Source organism: Scardinius erythrophthalmus, assembly GCF_964197995.2.
Source record: "Scardinius erythrophthalmus genome assembly, chromosome: 13".
NCBI lineage: Eukaryota > Metazoa > Chordata > Actinopteri > Cypriniformes > Leuciscidae > Scardinius > Scardinius erythrophthalmus.
Window position 1 is genome coordinate 25043788 of NC_138233.1, and position 19477 is coordinate 25063264.

The window sequence follows — 19477 nt, forward strand, 5'->3', positions numbered from 1 at the left end:
TGCTTAGGATTTTTTCTGAAGTAGTAAACAGTAAAAACTTAGCCCAAACTTTCAGACTTTACTTTGTGGTTAATTCCAATCTAAGGTACACCATCCTGTTCGGAATTCTCAAGCAAAAGTTAAAGATTCAATTTGGAAAATCTGATTTACATTGACAGAACACTGAGCTTTCGAAATGTAACAGACATATATAATGAACTATTATTGGTTTTCTCTTCCTTGCATATATTTAACCATTTATAGTTGAATCCTATGTGCATCCGACTGAAAACAAGATGTGTGCTGAGTGTCATGACAGCGGCATTTCAAGTAGCATGTAGCGCTTCATTCTGTCTAACATTTGCTTGTGTGTGTGTATGTGTAAGGATATCTCCTCCTTGCTGCTCGACTCTCATATCCTTGCGTGTTGCTGAGCGTTTATCTGTAATATGTTTTGGCGTTGCCAGGTTGTCTGGACATGGGAGCCGTAATGGAATCAAAGGGAGATTTATGGCAGGCATCCTGACAGTCAGAGAGAGCAGGGCCAAAGCCAAATGAAATTAATGAAATTTGCAAGCAGATTGCTAGAGGAGGGGGACCAATGCAGCTCTGTCCTTTAACAAACACGGTTTGGCTCATGTCTGGTTTGAATCTGTATCTTTAACTTAAAGCATTAATTCAAGCTTCTGTTAAGATGGCCAATTTGACGCTAATGATAGCAGTGTAAACCAGATTAAGTTAAATTTATTGTATATAAAAACACCAGTTTTTATAAGTATATTGTGCTATTTCTATATTATGCTATTTTTTGCTATTTAAAGTCTAAGAAGCCTTAATGAGTCGATTTATTAAAAAGGTTATATTCTCTGAAATCAAGACTTAATACGTTAAGTGATAAAACAAGACAAAGTATTAATTAAGAACATTATCTTTACACTGTATGCAGTGAACTGCATCGCTACAGTATCTAAATGGACAAATTAACCTGTGTTTTTAAAGATTCTTTGGAGAGCTTGTATTCATTCTGAAGTCGCATATATTGTTTCATTATCCATGCGTAATTAATATAGTGTCAAAGCGCATGAAATATGTGCATTGCTACATTTTTCCCAGCCAGTATAATTCTCATATCTCATAAACTTCTATTATCTCTTTATAGTTTCATGTAATTCTTCATTAGAAATCATCTAATTCAGCCCGAATCCTGTGGGGCTGTTTTTTTTTTTTTTCTTCTGACATGGAGTTTCTCTCTGTCGCTCCTCAGCTACGGCACTGCTGAGACTGATTGCGTTTCATAAGTGCCTTTATTTGGGACGATTTGCCTTTTTGTTGAAATAATGAAAAAGGTTCCACTGAGTAAACAAAGCAATAAAACATTTATTAGCAGTGGAAGTGCTGTAAAGTACTACGCTGTGCTCTCGGCTCGCCGAGGACGTACGAGTTTAGTGCTTCGCCATTCATGAAGAATTAAAAAGCCTAGCCAAAGAGAAGTTTCCTCTGTGCTCCTCTCCATCTCTGCACTTTATCTGTTTTGCATTTAGACCATCAAAGGCAACAGGGATTCGCTCTTGCCCAGCGTGATGATGGTATAAACAGCGGTCCTATTTTCCCACTCTGTGGCATACGAACATGGGATGTTATGAGTTTTTACTCTGCAAATGTTTGTTCTCCTCTGTACATGCGCTGCAAAGTTCGACATGAAGGATACACAAAGGAACATGATGCTCGAATCAAGCCAGCCAAGAGTGCTGTAAAGAAATATAGAAACGCAGGATTGTGGAACATGTCAAAAACCATCAAGAACAGTTTGATGAAATACCATAGCCCCTTATTGCAAAGCAAAACATAGTTATTAAGATTTTTGCCATAATAAAACTTGATTGGTTCGAGAAAAAAAAAAAAAAAAAACACGTATCCAGTTCTGGCAGGGGGCTGAAAGAGCCCAATAACTACAGTTTTTAATGCTCCTAAGAGGAAATTGCTGGCAGTCCTGTACTTGATACATCATTACGTCCCACGCACGAGCTCTGGCAGAATTCCTCGCTGTGTTTGGATCCACGCCTGATTGTTTATCAGTGAAATTGGTTGTAGCAAGGTCAGTTAAGGTTAGTTAACCCACGTGGTGGTCTGTTCGTCTTATGTGTGGCAGGCATGACTCCAAAGCAGATGCTTTGATTAGCTGGGCAGATATTCCATATCGCATTTGTTTCCTTCTTGGCCAGTAATTGCATTCTGGTTCTCAAATTATGTTTGCCAGCGTGAGTCTACAAACAAACAAGCTTAATAAAGTTAAGCACAAGCATTGTGACATGTCAAAAATCATTTGGCTCATAAGCGAGCATTAAAAATGCCAGGCATTAATTTTGGTGTAGAGCTACTTTTGTCTGTTTGCTTTCTCGGGTTACTCAAAGTGCATATGATTGCTTCATTTTCTACAGGAATGAAGCAACGATTGCGGGGCATACCGCTATGAGGCCTTTTATTACAAAGTACTGCTTTAGAAATGTTTTTCATTAGACCAGCACACACACACATAGAGTGATAAAAGGCCAGACGAATAAAGGAGGATGTGACATTTATGGTCAGTAGAACAATATGGTTTCAGACTTCAAAGCAGCGGCGTATCGTTCCAGAGGGGTGGCAGCAAACCGTCCATCTTCCTCAAGACGCTTTCTCCCAAAATGTGAAGTGGCTTCAAACAAATCCTAATATCTTTCTCTTTCTCTTTCTTATCTCTCTCTCCAGGGACCTGAGCGAGAATCAGATTCAGGCTATTCCTCGTAAGGCTTTCCGAGGGATCACCGCCGTCAAGAACCTGTAAGTGTTTCTCCCTCATCTCCCATTGGCACCGCCGTGACATTCGTTTGCATGATTTTACGGGGCAAAAAAGCCTTCATAAACTCTCCTTTCCCCTAAAGCAGTGAGCCAAGGTGTGATACTCCACATCAGCACATCAAACTGCAAACGAGACAGTCGTCCACTGCGTTTAACGAGTCTTGTGTTTTATTCCAAAGACAGATAAGTGAAATGAAAGATAATAATCTCTCTCGCTGGAAGAAGAAAATGTTCAAAAGCAATGTGCTAGGTGGCCTACATGTACGCTCCTCGAATCATTTGTCATAACAGTTAATAAGCTTAGCGCTGATGAAAATTCAATTAATCAGTATGGTTCAATAAGATGGATATCTTCAGGATATTGCCAGTGAGTAATGTTCCACAGCCATTTGCAATTACAGTAATGGCTTCTGATAAATCTCCTGTAACAGTTTCAGGAGCTGATCTCGCTACTGTGGACCACACTCTAAAAAATAAAGGTTCCAAAAGGGGGTTTTCACAGTGATGACCAAGGGATGTGCCCGAAGCCAAAAGCTATGTTCGGGAAGGAATTGACGCATTCTATGGAGCCCCTTAAATAGACATGGTGATGGGGAAAAAGTCGAGATTGAAGGAAAAAATACATTTCAATGCTTTTGCGTTCTCTCGCAGTTATATAGTTGGGTGATTATATTGTATATAATCAGGGAGTGCGGGGTATTGAATCAATTGAAATCGTTTTTGAACGCACGCTCGCTTTTCGAATTTGCTATCACACTTACTCTGTGTATAGACCTTATGCGCCAGAGAAACAAGTGCGCAACCATCTTTAGAATTTTGAGTTTGAACTTCCGATTTTGGCGGTAGCTCTCTATATTTCTATGGCATCGCTGTCGAAGAGTAATTAGCTGGTGAAGTGGATTTACTTATTGTAGAATTAACAAAAGTTATCATGAGCAATGTAATGTTTGAAGCGGATATCATAACAAATGTCAGATTTTTAAAACCGACAAGTTCATTCATAAATTCTTAAGATCTTACCTTCATGCTGTGGAAATACAAATATGTATTTACCCTTACCTTCTGTGGAAGACAGAAGTGCTGAAAAGGGGTGGGGCTACATAAGGTCTATAGGGAGCGGCGGTACTGACCACACATTTTACAAGATAAGATCTGTTGTGCAAATCCCCCGACATCGTCCTGTCAGTCATCTCGGTGATTTCACATGTGATAAGTGAAATCTGATGTACAGTAATGTAACCGACTACACCAGCAAGCCTAACCATGTCCCTTTAGGGGCTCCATAGAATGCGTTACTCATTTATCATGCCTTTCCGAATTCGGATTTAGGCTTTGGGAACATAGCGAAGACATAGGCTGCATCCGAATTGACATGCATACAAAAAAACAGTATGTGACAAAAGAAGTATGTCTGAATTCACAGTATTCATAAAAGAGTAAGCAAAAAGTACCTGGATGACCTACTTCTTCCGGCAAAATTCCACGGGAGAGGATTCGTCTATGGCAGTGAAGCGGAGTAGCTGACGCCGGTTGGTCACATGATAATGACAACATGGCAAATGTAGTACGTCCAGACTGCATTCATACTACACACACTCATACTGTATAGAATGTACTTTTTTAGCGGTTGTGAAGTAAATATTTATTCAAAATAAGTACCTACTCAAGAGAGTATGCAGCCACAGTCCGAAAGTTTCTTAGTTTGAAGAACATAATAATCTAAAGAATAATATAAAGAACCCTTTTCCGCTATAAAGAACCTTTTGTACAGTGGAAAATTTCCATGGATTTTAAAGGTTCTTCATTGAAATATAGAAGCCAAAACCTTTTATTTTTAAGTGTAGAGGGGCTTATTTAATAGTGATTTAAATGAATAAATACTATCTCTTTTTTAAAGTAAAAAGCATAATCACCCAATTTCCTGGGTTCAAACCTTTAAGAACAGAGCATGGAGCTGGTAGTCTCCAACACGCCTACAACAATAAACATTGCCTTCTGCAGCTATACTTCAAAGCCAGTCCCAGGAGCAGCGTTCCGATAATTCCCTGTAATGAATGAAGGACGCAGTCTTGAGGTCGTCATTAATGGGAAACTTTGGTTGAAGTCAGAGATCAGCTATGGTATGCGGCCGTAGCGTTCGTGTGCATTCCCTGGCTCGAGCGCTCAGTGAAGTTCTGGGCGGTTTTGTCGCAATATCTGATGCCGGCTTTGTAACAAAGACTGTTTTCAGATGAAGTCTTTCCCACTGTGGGCTGAGAACCATGGGTCACATCATGCTCGATATCTCGGAGAGGTGTGGAAGTATAGTTAGCTTTTGTTTAAAGACAGTCATGCTTTTCAGTTGAAGAGAAAGAAGAAAAGAAAAAGTGGTGGGAGAGTTTGAGAAAGCCAAGTATACAGTATAGCCATAGTTCACTAGTAAGTGAATGAGTAGTCATTTAACAGACTTAAGCAACAGAACATTTACAACGGGATTTAACAGCGCAAAGGTGATAGCTCATGGGATTGAAACTCTCTGCTAAGTTACAAACTTACTGTATATATTCAACCACTGGGCCACACCTCATCAGTATCATTTTCAGTGTTTAATTTTTATTCAGGGTGGTCTTTTGAATCAGTGTATTCCTGAGTGACACACGTTTGTGCATGAATGTTGACTACCACCCGCCCTGGTCAGATTGAGTTAACTGATTGTCAATACTAACTCTGACCTCATTGACCCCTGTCAAATGAGTCGCAGACTGCAGGAGTGTCGTCAATCATCTAAACAGGTCAATAACTCTCTGCAGACACACTTAACAGATACAGTATGTACAGACAGCATTGGAATATACATTTCTGCTCACAAGTTTACATACGTCTTGCAGAATATGCAAGATGCTAATATATATATATATATATATATATATATATATATATATATATATATATATATATATATTTTTTTTTTTTTTTTTTTTTTTTTTTTATTAGCACTGCCCTTCAGAAGCTATACTTATGATAATCATATTAACGTAAACTTATGAGCAGGACTGTAATACAAATGATGTCATGAGATGACTTAATGGTAACGTTACTTGTAAATTTGACACCATAATATTTATATAATATAATAATATAACATGTTGTAATCTAACACTCACTGACAAATGAATCGTAATAATTTAATAACACTTGAATGTAATTTTTAGCAAATTTTACATTGAATATATACACTGTACAAATAATAATGTTGTGATTTATTTTTTATTTTTATAAATTTAGACAAAATGGTATACAGTTTTAAAACTGGCATCGGCCATAACATGTAAATAATTATTATTTGTATCTTCAGTGAAATTGTAAGAGCCCGATCTCATGAAAGTGCGTATCAATAGCACGAATGAAAATATCTCGTATCATTTATACGCCAAAACGAGTTTTTGCATACATATGATACGCAGTTTTCGCGTGCATATGATACGCACTTTATGGCGTGTAATATGCACGCCCTCCTCACCCCTAATCCTACCCAAGGGGTTTGCAGTGCGTATCATTTGAACGCAAAAACTCGTTTTGGCGTATAAATAATACGAGAAATATCATTCGTGCTATAGATACGCACTTTCATGAGATCGTGTTGAATTGTAATGGTAAATAATGTGGCAGTTGGGTCCATGATACATTTTGAGAACTTTGTACATATAGCCTACTTATGTTGCATTAAAAAATAATGTAAAATTACTTTTCATAAAAATTAGCAATGTAATATTATTTGTTCTTTTTTATGGACAATATAGTAATGCGTTACTTTAAATTTAAATATTCCCCAACTCTGCGTACAAATGCAAGCTTTTTTTGTGAACATTTTTGTCGAGCATGTTTTCCCCTGATGTTCTTACAGTGATGTCTATGGTGTTAGACAGTGTTTGAATGCTCATCACATCACTGTCATGTGCACCGTCACACTCCGATGGATGAATGATAGGAACAGGTAGGCAACACTCATTTCTTCAGGTAGGGCTTTTTAGAGGTAAGAAAAAGGACTAACAAGGATTGAGCGAGAAGGATGGATTTGTACGTCGGCAGCGTGTTTCTCTCCCACCGACCTGCCTCTGCAACGCGTGGCAAGGTGACTCTTGATTTAATTGCTGAAATCATCCAGCCCTCGGTTTTTTAACGGGAAGGAGGAGGAAAAAAAATGGACAGGCAGCGTTCCAGGAATGAATTGATTTTCTCGTATGCTTTTCTACCTTAATGTCCTCTATTTGAAAATGGCTATGCACGCTTTGAGGGCAGGTTGAATCTCTATTTCTTATATCGCCCTCACATTTCCACAGTTTTACAGGCTACAGCATGCTGGAGTCAGCATCCGCCTTTAGCCAGCATCCTCCACCTTTTATAGAGGGGCCATCTGGATAATATGGTCAAGATGGTTCCTCCAGCTAACGAGAGTCTATGTTGCACCTTATTAAACCAGACACAATATCTCCGTCTGCCTTTATGGCTTTAGTCATGCCCTCCTACTGTTCACCAGACATGCTGCGCCAGTCACGTTAACCTCGAGAAGCGTCGAGCGAGGGTGATGTCGTAGATTCCCTCATCATATGCATGTTCGAGTCCTTCTGCGAAAACATGCCTGATGAGCTCAATATCAACATGACGTGCTTGTGTCAGCGGGGTACGTTTCCCATTAGAACAGGTGCTGTATGAGCAGTGGATTCATGGGAAATGGCTTGCACACATTCATTCCACTGACATTGTTATTCATAGCAGATAGAGAGGCCGTATGGCATCTGCACATGTAGGGCACACAATACTTCATTACCTGAAACCGAGGTATCATTAAGAGAGCTGCGCGTCCTGTACGGTAAACCATCAGATACATGGACACTCAGATTTTTACCCCTTTGTGGGAGGCTCTCATCTGTGTGCTAATAAAAGCCTTTCTATTTCATGTTCCTGTACCCAGATTGTCACTCTGACCGCACGTGGGTTTGAATTATGTCCGAGAGGGCGAGGTTCAGTCGCTGCCCGCTTTACAAGCTTCTGCGCCTAGCAGACGAGACTCTGCAGAAGGCAGATCTCAGCTTTTCATGTGCACTGCTGATGCTGAAACACACACTACACATGATCAGTGCACGGTGTGGTGTGAATGACACTGATCCCACGATAGCCAATCAAGTTTGCTTGCTCTGGGAATCACTTTCTCAGGACACCCCTCCAAACCGAGGCTGTCCTTCTGTTCAATTAGGACAAGAGACTAGACAACATGAGACCAGATAAATTTTGACAATAAGACCAGATGAAATGAGACAAATTGAGAAAGAGGAAGAAAATTAGACTGAAGGAGAAGACAAAATATGATAGAAGATACAAAGTGAGATGAGAGAAGAAGTGAAACAAGACGGGATGAAATGAGACAACAAAGTGAGACAAGTCTGAATGAGATGAGACACAGTGAAACAAAACCAGTAGAGACAAGAAGACGCAAGGCATCAGCAGTGTAATACTGACACAACTCCTCAAACCACACTTGATTTGGTGACCATGAAAGTTACTGTACATCTGTTACGACTATAGACTGAATATGAGTTTCATATTTTTTGAAGCTCTGATCAAGCATCGTCCTGGCTGTGACGGTCAGTTCAAACTCATTTGCTGTGCTAGTTATCGAGCGTGAATGAAATACGGCCATGCGGCTGCTGGTTAGCGTCTCCGACTCTGACAGATTAATAGTCTAGTGAAGGGAAGGAAGACCCATATCTGTTTCTTTCTACCGTTCACTCCAGATGGGACACTGGCAGGACGAGAGCTCTAAAGTGCCAATATGGCTCATGACTGAGATGATTAAAGGCCAATGTAATTAGAGCAGGGAAATTAAAACTGGGACTTTCATTACCCAACACTACCATGTCCCACCTCTCCAAACAATCCCCAAACATGCGGATATTCACACATACCACACGCTCGCAAATGTACTTTCAAGACAGCTATTCGCCCTTGACTATATTCAGTATTATCATTGTTCAAAATCTATGGCACATAACCACAATGACTTCCTCTAGAGATCAACTTCGCATGTTCAGATAATACAGACAGTTATGGCTCTGAAACCTGATTGAATGAGCTATGTTTGAATTTATTCAAGTATTCATAATATCACCTGCTGTTTGGCAGTTCACTGTATTACTTGCCAGTGGAATTTTCTATATTCTGATTATTATTAATCAAGAAATTAACCGTGAAGAAATAGCTTTTTGTTTTTGAAGTGCTTTTCACCATTCCATTCAAAATCCAGAAGGTTTTAATCAGTCACTGAGTATAGAAAAATTATAGTCCAAGGCACTTCTTGTAATATAAATGCTAAAAAGCCATTCTTTTAAAGCATTTATATAAAAATATGTGCCTTGTGCAATAAACGACAGCTTATCGTGAAATAATGACTTAAAAAAAGTCTTTCTGCTGAGATGTCCTCGGGCTGTACGCAAAAACAATCAAACCAGTGCACCCTGATTTATGAACAAATGACTATAATGAGCTGCTTCTTTTTAGTGTAGCCTAATTCTTGAACAGATGAGCCAATACTTTTAATGAATGGTTCAAAAAGTCGAGTAAGTGCTTTGAATCAGGTTGACAAATCCTTCTCTGTATTGAATTTATCAGAGTGTTTAATGAATCAACCTCTGACTCTCTTAATGAACTAGTTATTTTCAGTGATGTCCACATATGAAGAAAGTTTTGTGTCGGCATCATTACAGACTGATGGTCATTACAATGTGTCATTAAAGATACATATTTGGTTCAGGTTTTGTGTTTTTGTAAAAAATGTATATCTTATTTATGTGTGTACATATATAATTTACAGTATATAACATAATTGTTGTTCAAGCTGTTGTAGCCATTTTATAAAAATCAATAAGCCAAAGAGTATATGTAACACATGTAACAAATTGCAAATGTAACACATTCACAATTTTACTCTCAAGGCAAGTGTCTCTTTAAAGTCTTCATATATTTGGATGAAAAAATAAATATCATAAAAGACAAACATTTAAAGAGATAGTTTCCAAAAATGAAAATTACCCCATGATTTACTCACCCTCAAGCCATCCTAGGTGTATATGACATTCTTCTTTCAGACAAATACAATCAGAGTTATATTAAAAAATGTCCTGGCTCTTCCAAGCTTTATAATGGGAGTCAATGGGTAAAATTTTTTGGAAGTCCATCAAAGCGCATCCATCCATTATAAAAGTGCTCGACACGGCTCTGGTGGGTTAATAAAGGCCTTCTGAAGTGATTTTAATATAACTCTGATTTCGTCTGAAAGAAGAGTGTAGTATACAGCTAGGATGGCTTCAGGGTGAGTAAATCTTTGGGTGAACTATTAACTTTTGCATCTAAAGAGTATTTAATTTTCACTGTGATAGTTAATGCATCTGCTGTGGGTGGATGCCATACAGTCTGACCCATCAGCAATTATGGAGACAGATGCGTGTCTTTTAGAAACGAGGGATGGATCGCCAGAGATGCTCTGTTCTTCTTTATTACCCATCTCTAAAGACGCAAAGGCACAGTGTCTGTCATGGGTCAAATGTCACAGCAGCCCTGTTTGCTGAACAAATGACTTAAGAAAAGCGCTTAGATTCCTTGTTCTTTATTCAAGTCTCTTTCAAATCCATCTCTTTTAAGAATGCAGAGAGGGAGGGGTAAATAGGCAAAAGGAGGGGCGGATAGCAAAGTCTGCAAATTAAAGTAAAAGGAAAAAGAAGCAAAAAGGAAGAAGTGCCCCTCGCGTCTGCTCGTCCAGCTCCATGACCCCAGCTGATTTACGAACCCCTTCCTTTAATGAAATTGTTTCTTTGACAGAGCCGGTAAAAGCTTGTAATGGATTGGCTGCTCTAATGTAATGAAATTACTCCCATTCTGACTTTTAAAAAAAAAGAAGAAGAAGAAGAAGAAGAAGAGGGGGGGCAGACGAGCGGGTTGGGGGGAGAAAATGCAATTAATATTTACAGAGAACTGACAGACGGGGTGGGCTGTGCACTATAGCCAGCCTCCCATTCTCTCTCTCTCTCTCTCTCTCTCTCTCTCTTACCTCTCTTTGCCCCCACACTCTCAGCAGTGTGGCAAAAAAGAGAGGACGAGATAGGAGGAGGTTATAGCCAGACAGGCCACTTTTAGCCAGCTGGTCCTTTATCCCGACTGCGGTGAGGAGAGAAGAGTAGATATGAGATGCCCGTGTGTGTGTGTGTGTGTGTTAGTGTGTCTACCTCCCTCCCCGCAGCCCCCACCTCTCCTCCTCCTCCCTCCCCTCAGCCCCCACCCGCTCGTCTGCAGACCTGCCGCTGACTTCTGTCTCTCATCTGCAGGCAACTGGACAGCAACCACATCAGCTGCATCGAAGATGGAGCCTTCCGAGCCCTGCGCGATTTGGAGATACTGTAAGTCCCCCTCCCGCCTCCTCTGCGGGGTTCTCTCCTCTCTCCTCACCTCTGCTGTCCCTTTCCTCTAACTCTGTCTGTGTGTTTCTTGGTTGTTCTTGAAGGACAAACTGTGTTGCGTTGTGGACCTGTGGCGCATAGTCTGGTGTCACCCCGTCCGGTCCGACACTGTGGCGTTTAGCATGCAACCGCCCGTGCGACAGCTAAAGTTGCTCGTTTGTCATTGTGCTGCATCGTTGCCGTTAGAAAAAAGTGTTCTGACTTTTCTGGGTGCACCTTACCATTAAAACCACCGCCGTGCCGTGTGTTTTCTGTCTAGAATTGCATTGTCTACTTTAAACCGGGTGTTAGACTCACTTTGACTCTGAGATCTCTCTTCTGTTGCCTGCTGGGAAGTCTTCTTTGGCTCTCTGCGTTCACCTTCATCACTCACATCCTTAATCTCAGAACAGGTTTAGTCAGAGTTCATAGCAAATTCTTTGATAGCACTGGATTTGATGTGTTTGTGAGTGAGTTTATTTTTATTCCTTGGGTATACCCCGAATTGTCCCAGAGAGGATGTGAGGCAGGAAGCGGGACATACGGGGGGGGGGTCTAACCGCCGCATCTCCATCAAGCCAATTGGCAGGGCGCTAAGTGCCAACCTCATCCTCCAAATGAGCGCCGCTCACTGGGGACCCGGAGTAAAGCCACCCCCGCCATTAATTCCTGGCTCCAGAGGACATGGCAGTTACATCATTGTTAGGCAGGTTTTTCGGCATTGTTAGCAAGGTGTACAGGTGGTGAAGGGAGAATCAAAGGAGGAAAAATAGTAACATCTTTCATCTTATGCCCTGTGTCATCTTCTCGTGACCAGAGCAGAAAATGACCTTATAAAACAGGAGCTCGGGAGCAGGAAAGTGTGAGTAAGTCGGGAATCAATTTTCATGAATAATACAGAACCTCCCTAGATTCTACCAAAGACCTTTGCAAGCCAAGGAGAGCAGTGGTACATGAATGCACATCACTTCCCTGCTGATTGAGGCATCTCTCCACCCCTCTGGAGAAGATGAAACACAGTTCTGCAAATGACACTGTATCATGGCTAAATATCCCCATGCGCTGTAATCAAGCTCAACCTTACACCTTACATCCATGTTCTCCAGTAGCAGATTCAAAATTCCGCTAACTGACCATTACGGCTGTGCAATAGGGCCAGTTTGTAAGAATATGACACATCTAGGTAATTGATGGCAAAATTAAGGAATGGCTTGTGGTTTAGGTGCAACGATTTAGCCACAAGTGATAATGCTTTGAGTCTCAATGTGAGGATAATCATTTCTAGCATGAGTTATATTACAACCCAGACTTACCTTTGTCTTATGGCTGATATTTCTGAATGGCAGATGGAGATATATCACCAAAGAGTATGATGACTGTCAATGAGATTATCGTGAGGTCATAAAATTAATCCGTAAAAGGGATTTTACAGGTAAAGCATCTTATATATTTAGGTTAGTGGTGGAGTTTTAAGTGTTGTGCTTTCAGAAATGTCCAGGGGTTATACAATAGACATGTTCAAGGACAGCAGTTTATGTTTAAAACAGTGTTGGATTATAGGAATTCAGGGCAAGCATGTGTATTTTTTTTTATGTAGATTAGTATAATGTGACATCTGGAGAAACAAATGAAAGAACGAAAGATAAACATTTAAAAAATGTGATGTTAATGTGTGTTTTTGCCATTCATAACACACTTGAGGTGTAATTTAAGAGTCATATTAAATGCATTGTTTGAGTGAGAGGCCAACCGAATCTTTTAATCTCAATGATCGTTAAAGGCCTATTAAAATAGATGGTGCACTGCGACATAATTGAGAGATTTGAGAATCCTTTTCCATCATTCGCTGTTGGGTTTCGTGATCACTGTAGTATTTTTGTGATCACTATAAACAGCGACTACAAAAATTGCAAAGCAGGGAACTATTTAAACACTTCCATCGGGTTTTGAGATGGTGATCAGAGTGGAGATTAGACAGAGCAGTTCGCGGCTAACCCTCCTCCACAACTAAATGACTGCCAGTGATTTAACGCCTGCCAAACTACACAGAATTAATGATCGGCCCTTTCTGCTGATGAATTGTAATTTATATTTAACATAACTGTGCTAATGACTGAACTAATGACTTCAAAGCTATCTCGGACATTTTCTCACATAGGACGTGACTTGCATCTCAATGAGCTGAAGGAAGTGCGGTAGGCAGCACATTGATGTGTTCTCCATCTGCAGAGCACCTAAACCTGCCTAATAAGAATCACCCCCTTGATTATTTTCCATTTATAACTTAGGTACTGCTTGCGCTTGCTCTCATTTTAAATTCTGATCATTATAAATATACACCTAATCTAGCCAGTTTATCTTTCCATTCTCGCTTTAAATGTATATTTGAGATAGACTGTTCATTATAAGATGTCCACCTTATCTTTGTTTTATTAGATTCATGAAATTCAAGTTGGTGCATAACTAAGAACATTGGTAGTGTTTCTCATTTCTAATTTCAAATCAAATTTTATATATAAATATTTAAATGAGGTTCCATGTGGTGTGAGAAAAACTGAATATTTTTCACGGGTTAGGTATATGCCTCAAACTCAATTTTCATTCATTCACCATAGTCAAATATACAGAACATTTTTATTTGCTTAAGCGAGTTGAAAAATAGTTAATAAGATCATTCCTTAGCCAAGTAATTCTGGTGAAATGAAAAATCACTGTTTTAAAATAATGAATAAAGGCATGGTCTAAGTGTTAAATAAACTTTAAACCTTTCTTACAATAAGGAGGACAAAAACTAAAACTCAAAATATGTATATTCAGCATAAGTATGAACAGTTATTAAAAAAAAACATTTATAAAGCCAAAGAAAGCATAAAGATTGTTCAACTGGTCAAATATCCGAACGGATATATTTTTCAGCAGGGTTACGGTGAGCATATTTTGTTCTGATATCTGTTTTTATTGTGTTAAGAAAACTATGATAAAGTCTCATGTAATCTGTTTCACATTATGCTAAGAGCAATGTGTATGCGCTCAATGCTTGTTTTTGTCTTTAAACACTTTGCTCTTTTGTGGAATCTTTCATAATATGTTATTATCGTCCTTCCGGGCTATTTTGTAAAATGTGTTTTAAATGTGAGAAGGGAATTTTTAGTATTGAGAAAAAGAGCATTTTGGAAACTCCCCATTTACCCCACTCAGTTTTGTCTACACACACCACAGCACTCTCACAAGCGCTGGAGCCTCTGCATATTTTATAACCACTTTTGTACAGAAAATTCTGGCTCTGAATCAAATGTCAAATCATGTGAATTTTTTTGCCCCGCTGTGTCATTTTTTATGAGCAAGGAAGTGCTGAGACATTTCCATGCCATCTCCTGAAGGTGACTTTCCTTCCCACCATGCATTGATAAGAAGGCCCAAATTTTCGCATTACCACTGTCCTGTCCTCCTGCCAAATGCTGTCATTTGTCAATGTGTGCACGGCACATTTTTCTCGACAGCTTGGCACAGACCTTGCTGGTCGAACTAAAGTGAGTTTAGCATGATAGCATGGGCACCGTGCCCCAAAGGGACGTCTTTGCAGCTCACCAGGCCTGGTCGATACGCACCACTCGGTACTATGGCCTCAACAAAGGCATCTTCTCCATTTAAAACCACAGATGTACTTCTAATCATAAGTGCCGTTTAATGAGTGTTTCACATTTTTATTTAAAGAGACTAGCTTGTAGTACTATGGCATGCCACGAAATACCAACCAGGGTAAACCTTCTGTGTATTTGCTGCGTGTTGTCAGATTAAATGTTGATTGTGTAAGGGAGCGTGATGAGGCGGATTATTAATCCTGGGTAGAAAATGGCATTGGAAATATGCTGATTTGGAGAGGCTTTTGCATTTCTGTGGTTACGTTGACGTCCCAGGATTGTTTTAGGGGGAGGCAAGTGGCCGTTTGATCGAAACCTAAATATATTACGAATGAAAAATCGTGTATTTCATATGGAAGGTTTGAGAAATATAATTTTCTTATGGTTAGGGCTTATGGTTTGGCAGTTTTCTACCTTTATAATGTCATTTTCTCAAAGAAAGACCTTTTGAATGTTCCTCTTGGCAACGATAACACTGAGCTTTGCTCTTTTCGGCCCCTGCCGCCCCTTATCCTAATCATTTCTAACCCCTGTGCTCCTGTAAAAAACATTAGCTCTTCTCAGGTTTAACAAATGTCCTCTAGCTGGTGCAGTTGGTCCCACTTTGGGAACTCGGGACTGTAGATTCCCTTGAATCAGATATTCCATGCATCTTTAATTTCTAACACGGGTTGGCCTCCCTTTGGACAAATCAGTCTTACTTCTGCAAGGCCTGATTGAAAGGTTGTCTTTAGTCAATAGATGAGTCTTTATGTGACAGACAACAGGCAGGCGGAGGGAGAAAGGGCAAGCTGATGGCTAAATGAGAGGATGGATTAGGGGAGTGGAGGGGGAGAGAGCTGTCATTAGCTCACAAACAGCACTTTCGAGCACAGGAAATTGCCTTGCCACCAGACATGGCCCCATTGCGTTATCTTTGTGTGGTCTACGCCAAAGCTCGGGGAGATGGGGAGGGGGCGGGCTGGAAATCGTGCTTTTCAGCAGTCGGACCCTTGCGCACAATTAATCATTCGCTCCTGGATGACCAGAGAGAGGAGGGAGGCCGACGGAACAGCTTAGATTCAATCTGTCCTCATTTGCGCTATAATGGCCTCATCAATGGCAGGGGAATCGTGTCTGTTTTCGGTCTTGTACCCGTTCTTTTCGCCTCTCCTCCCGTCCTTTGGTCCATCGAGGGATGGAGAGCTCTTTCTCTCCTTTCAGAGGAGGCAAAGGGTTGGTTTATGCAGGCATAAAGCTTCCCCTTTTTTGTTACAAATGCTAAGCACTAGTTTCTTTTTTTTTAAATAAGCCTCCACTTGGACACAAACCACATGAATGCGATTATGAGCAGAGATCATGTTATTTCTCTGTTTATTCTCATTGGGTTTATTTGAATTAGCGGAATAACATCTGATTGTGGCTTTGTGCTGAAGCTGAACTTACGATGCTAAGCTAAACAATGGCAAAAATTTCCATCCTACGCACATGAATTCCATCACACTGCAACAAGTGGAGCCCAAGCGCTCATAATGAAATTACGCTCCATCTGGAGGCACTTTATTCATTTGTTTTGACTCGAGGGCCCGACGCAGGGATGCCCTTTAAATGGTTGCTCGGATGGACGCTTGCATTGCAAACTTACAATTGTGCTGCAGTAGCGATAATAGTTTCCCATGGAACCATGACAACATCACAGACACGTTGGCTCACATCTAGTTTCCAAGTCATATATACAGTAGACATGGTTGTGTACTCCCTACTCTATACACTTGCACTCGGATTCACACCACATGAAAGAAAACATGGATTGAGAAGATAAAAAAAAGTTGAGCACAACACCTTCATCTATCACATTTATGTTTTTAAGAATGGAATTTAGAATAAGCATCAGTTACCAGGACAGTTACACACTCACTGCTTCAATCCTGTCATGTCAAATAACATATGTCTTTGCCTCCTGATTTCTCAGGAAAAGTCAGATGCCGGGAGCACTTCAGTTATTTCCCTGCAGTCCCCTGCATTCACCAAAACAACCTCTCTCTTATTTTCTTATTTCAAAATGTTCTGGCTCTGAAAATGCTGCCGTCTTTTAGGAGTGAAGTATCCAGAGACCCTCTCCAAGTCCCTCTAATGAAGGCCCGAAGAAAGCCTGAGAGCACTTAAGACCCCACTGTTAAGCTTTTTGCAACTGTGGGAAAGCTTTCTTGACATAGAAAAGAGAAGTAAAAAGAAAACGTGCCCCTCTGAGACGGTCTGAAGACTAAGCATTGTGAGCAATTAACAGCTGCCTGGTTCTATTGACGCCTGCATCAATAGAGCTTTAAATAAAATCATAAAGTTACACAGTCAAGCTGTACAGTTTGGTATTTGTCAGGTCCCGCATTGATTTCATTTCATTTCCGCTTGGATGCACTTTCTCAGGAGTCATTGTGGATGTGGTCATTAACCCTGCAGCACGTTGATTTTGCTTAACACATTTTTGATTTATGGTCAACTACAAGGCAACACAGGCGGAATGACTTTATATCGCTGGTGATGAAGACAAAGGAATTTTAAAGACTCAAGGTGATCTTCAATTATCACAAGTGGCTTTTGCAAGAGTTGCTCATGCTGCGCTGTTATTTGCTGAGATCCCACGCTGCAGCAGTGGGCGGCCCTCTGCACTGCAGAAGGCTGGATATAGGGAAGACTGACAGTCTTGTATAAGACAGAAAAATAGGCTCTGCTTTAAGGCCATTGGTCTAGTGCTCATTGTTTCTTGTAGAAAAGCTTAACTCAGCCAGAGCCAGAGATGTCCATATACATAAACAGGTGCAGTCTATCCACTGAGACACACGAAGGTCATCGCTCTGGGGCATGGAACATGTCAGGTTTACGCTGACTTAACGTGACTGTGACGCCCAGTCCAGCTCCAGCTTTTTCAAATTACAATTGCATGAAGGAAATCTATATGAGATTATTTTTACTCAGGGCTTCTAATCCTGGACACCGGATGGCTGAAATATGAATGAGCGAGCGAGCACTACCACAGCAAGCACAAGCTGTTCAGCGCTCTCTGTGGATCCTCTTCCTTTCTTTAACAGTCCTTCTTCAGTTCTCAGTCTTTTCTTCATTTTGTTCACTGTTCGTTTCTTCCCTTGCATCACCTAACTTTGGAGGATGTTCCCAGAAGAGAGTGAAGGTTTCACAGATAGGAGTGAATCCTTCCTGAGCAAATTGCATTTTCCCTTGGTGATGGTTTGGTATTACAGGCTTTTACCAGGGCGTTCCTCCCTTAGGCTTGCCCAGAGCTTCTTCTATTTACATCTCTACAGAGCAGCAGAGAACAGCAATGAAACCTCTGAGCCACAGCGGCCTTGACAAGAGGTTCGCTTTCTGGTGCGGATTTGGTCAACTCCTCACGAGGGTGATTCCTTCACCCCGTGTGTAATTTGTGTGGAATTTTTTGTGTGTCTATGTGTAGAATAACAATAATTTTCCATTCCATTTAGTTAGTTTTCTTCTTTCCCTCACTCATAATAAAGTGTTCCACCACAGATCTGAGCCAAAATCAATATTCAGATATCATTTAAAGTCCCACAAGAATGTTATATTTTAGAGGGATTAGTTTCCCTCTGATTTGTGCTGTTTTATAGTACCCACATTCAAGAAATGGACCCAGGCTGGGATATTTCCATTGGTCTGAATTGTAAATCTGATCACTCAAATGGTAAATAATGTAAATAGCTTGTTTGTTTACCACAGTGTTTAGACTGAACTACCTGGCCTTGAATAAAAAGCAAGACCAGCAGCTGGTCTGATCAGTTGAGAGTATTTGGTTTCCATTAGCTCAAACAGTAGAGCATGGCGTTAGCAAATAGGTCAAGGATCAATTTCCAGGGAATGCCTGAAGAAAATAAAAAAGTATTACATGAATGCAATGTAAGTCACTTTAGATAAAGAGTCTGCCAAATGCATAAATGTAAATGTAAAATGTAAATCATGGAAGGGCCTTTAGAAAATTCACTCCAAAACTGTCTGTCATTAAACCTTTCACTCAGAAGGATCACTCAGACCCCAAACCCGAGCTGTAAACTGAGTTGGCGTAGTCAGCGGGATTCAGCAGTTTCTCCCCACCAAGCAGGAACCATTTAAAATCCTAAATTGAGAGATCCCAGACCGTTTTCCAAGAGGTGGAAGTACAGGAGGCTGTGTGTTCTGCATGTGTGTGATAGGTTTGGGGGTTATGGGGTGGGATGGATTGATTACAAGATTAGGTCAGCTAAGTAGTGCTAATCACAACTGTGGCTGGTATGACAGGAAACAGAGAGGTCTGCCATCCATAATTACAAGTGTGCACATCATCGATGATATCATTCTTTTGCAGACCATTACACGCTTATGTGAACACACACTACTCACAGTGTGACTTTCTTATTTTTAAATCTATCTAACAAATACCCTTGTTTTTTTTACTCTAAGACACGTTCTGGTCTTCATTGTCAAATGTTATCTGAAGTCACTCGCTATTCTTTCTACTTAAATGAAATTAAGGAAATGCCTTTTTCTAACATTTGCTCTCTCTCTTTTTTCTTT

The 19477-nt window shown here is 40.4% G+C and overlaps 1 protein-coding gene across 1 annotated transcript in view; it reads left to right on the forward strand.

Moving 5' to 3' along the window:
* The window catches only part of LOC308700472 (uncharacterized protein), a gene marked incomplete at its 3' end in the record, with an annotated part of 106356 nt that extends 94211 nt beyond the window's left edge, over positions 1-12145 (forward strand). Inside the window, exons 5-7 of the mRNA XM_081382106.1 lie at positions 2725-2796; positions 11169-11240; positions 12097-12145. Coding sequence (XP_081238232.1) covers positions 2725-2796; positions 11169-11240; positions 12097-12145 — 193 coding nt within the window. The remainder of the gene's footprint in view (positions 1-2724; positions 2797-11168; positions 11241-12096) is intronic.
* Positions 12146-19477: the final 7332 nt, after the last annotated feature.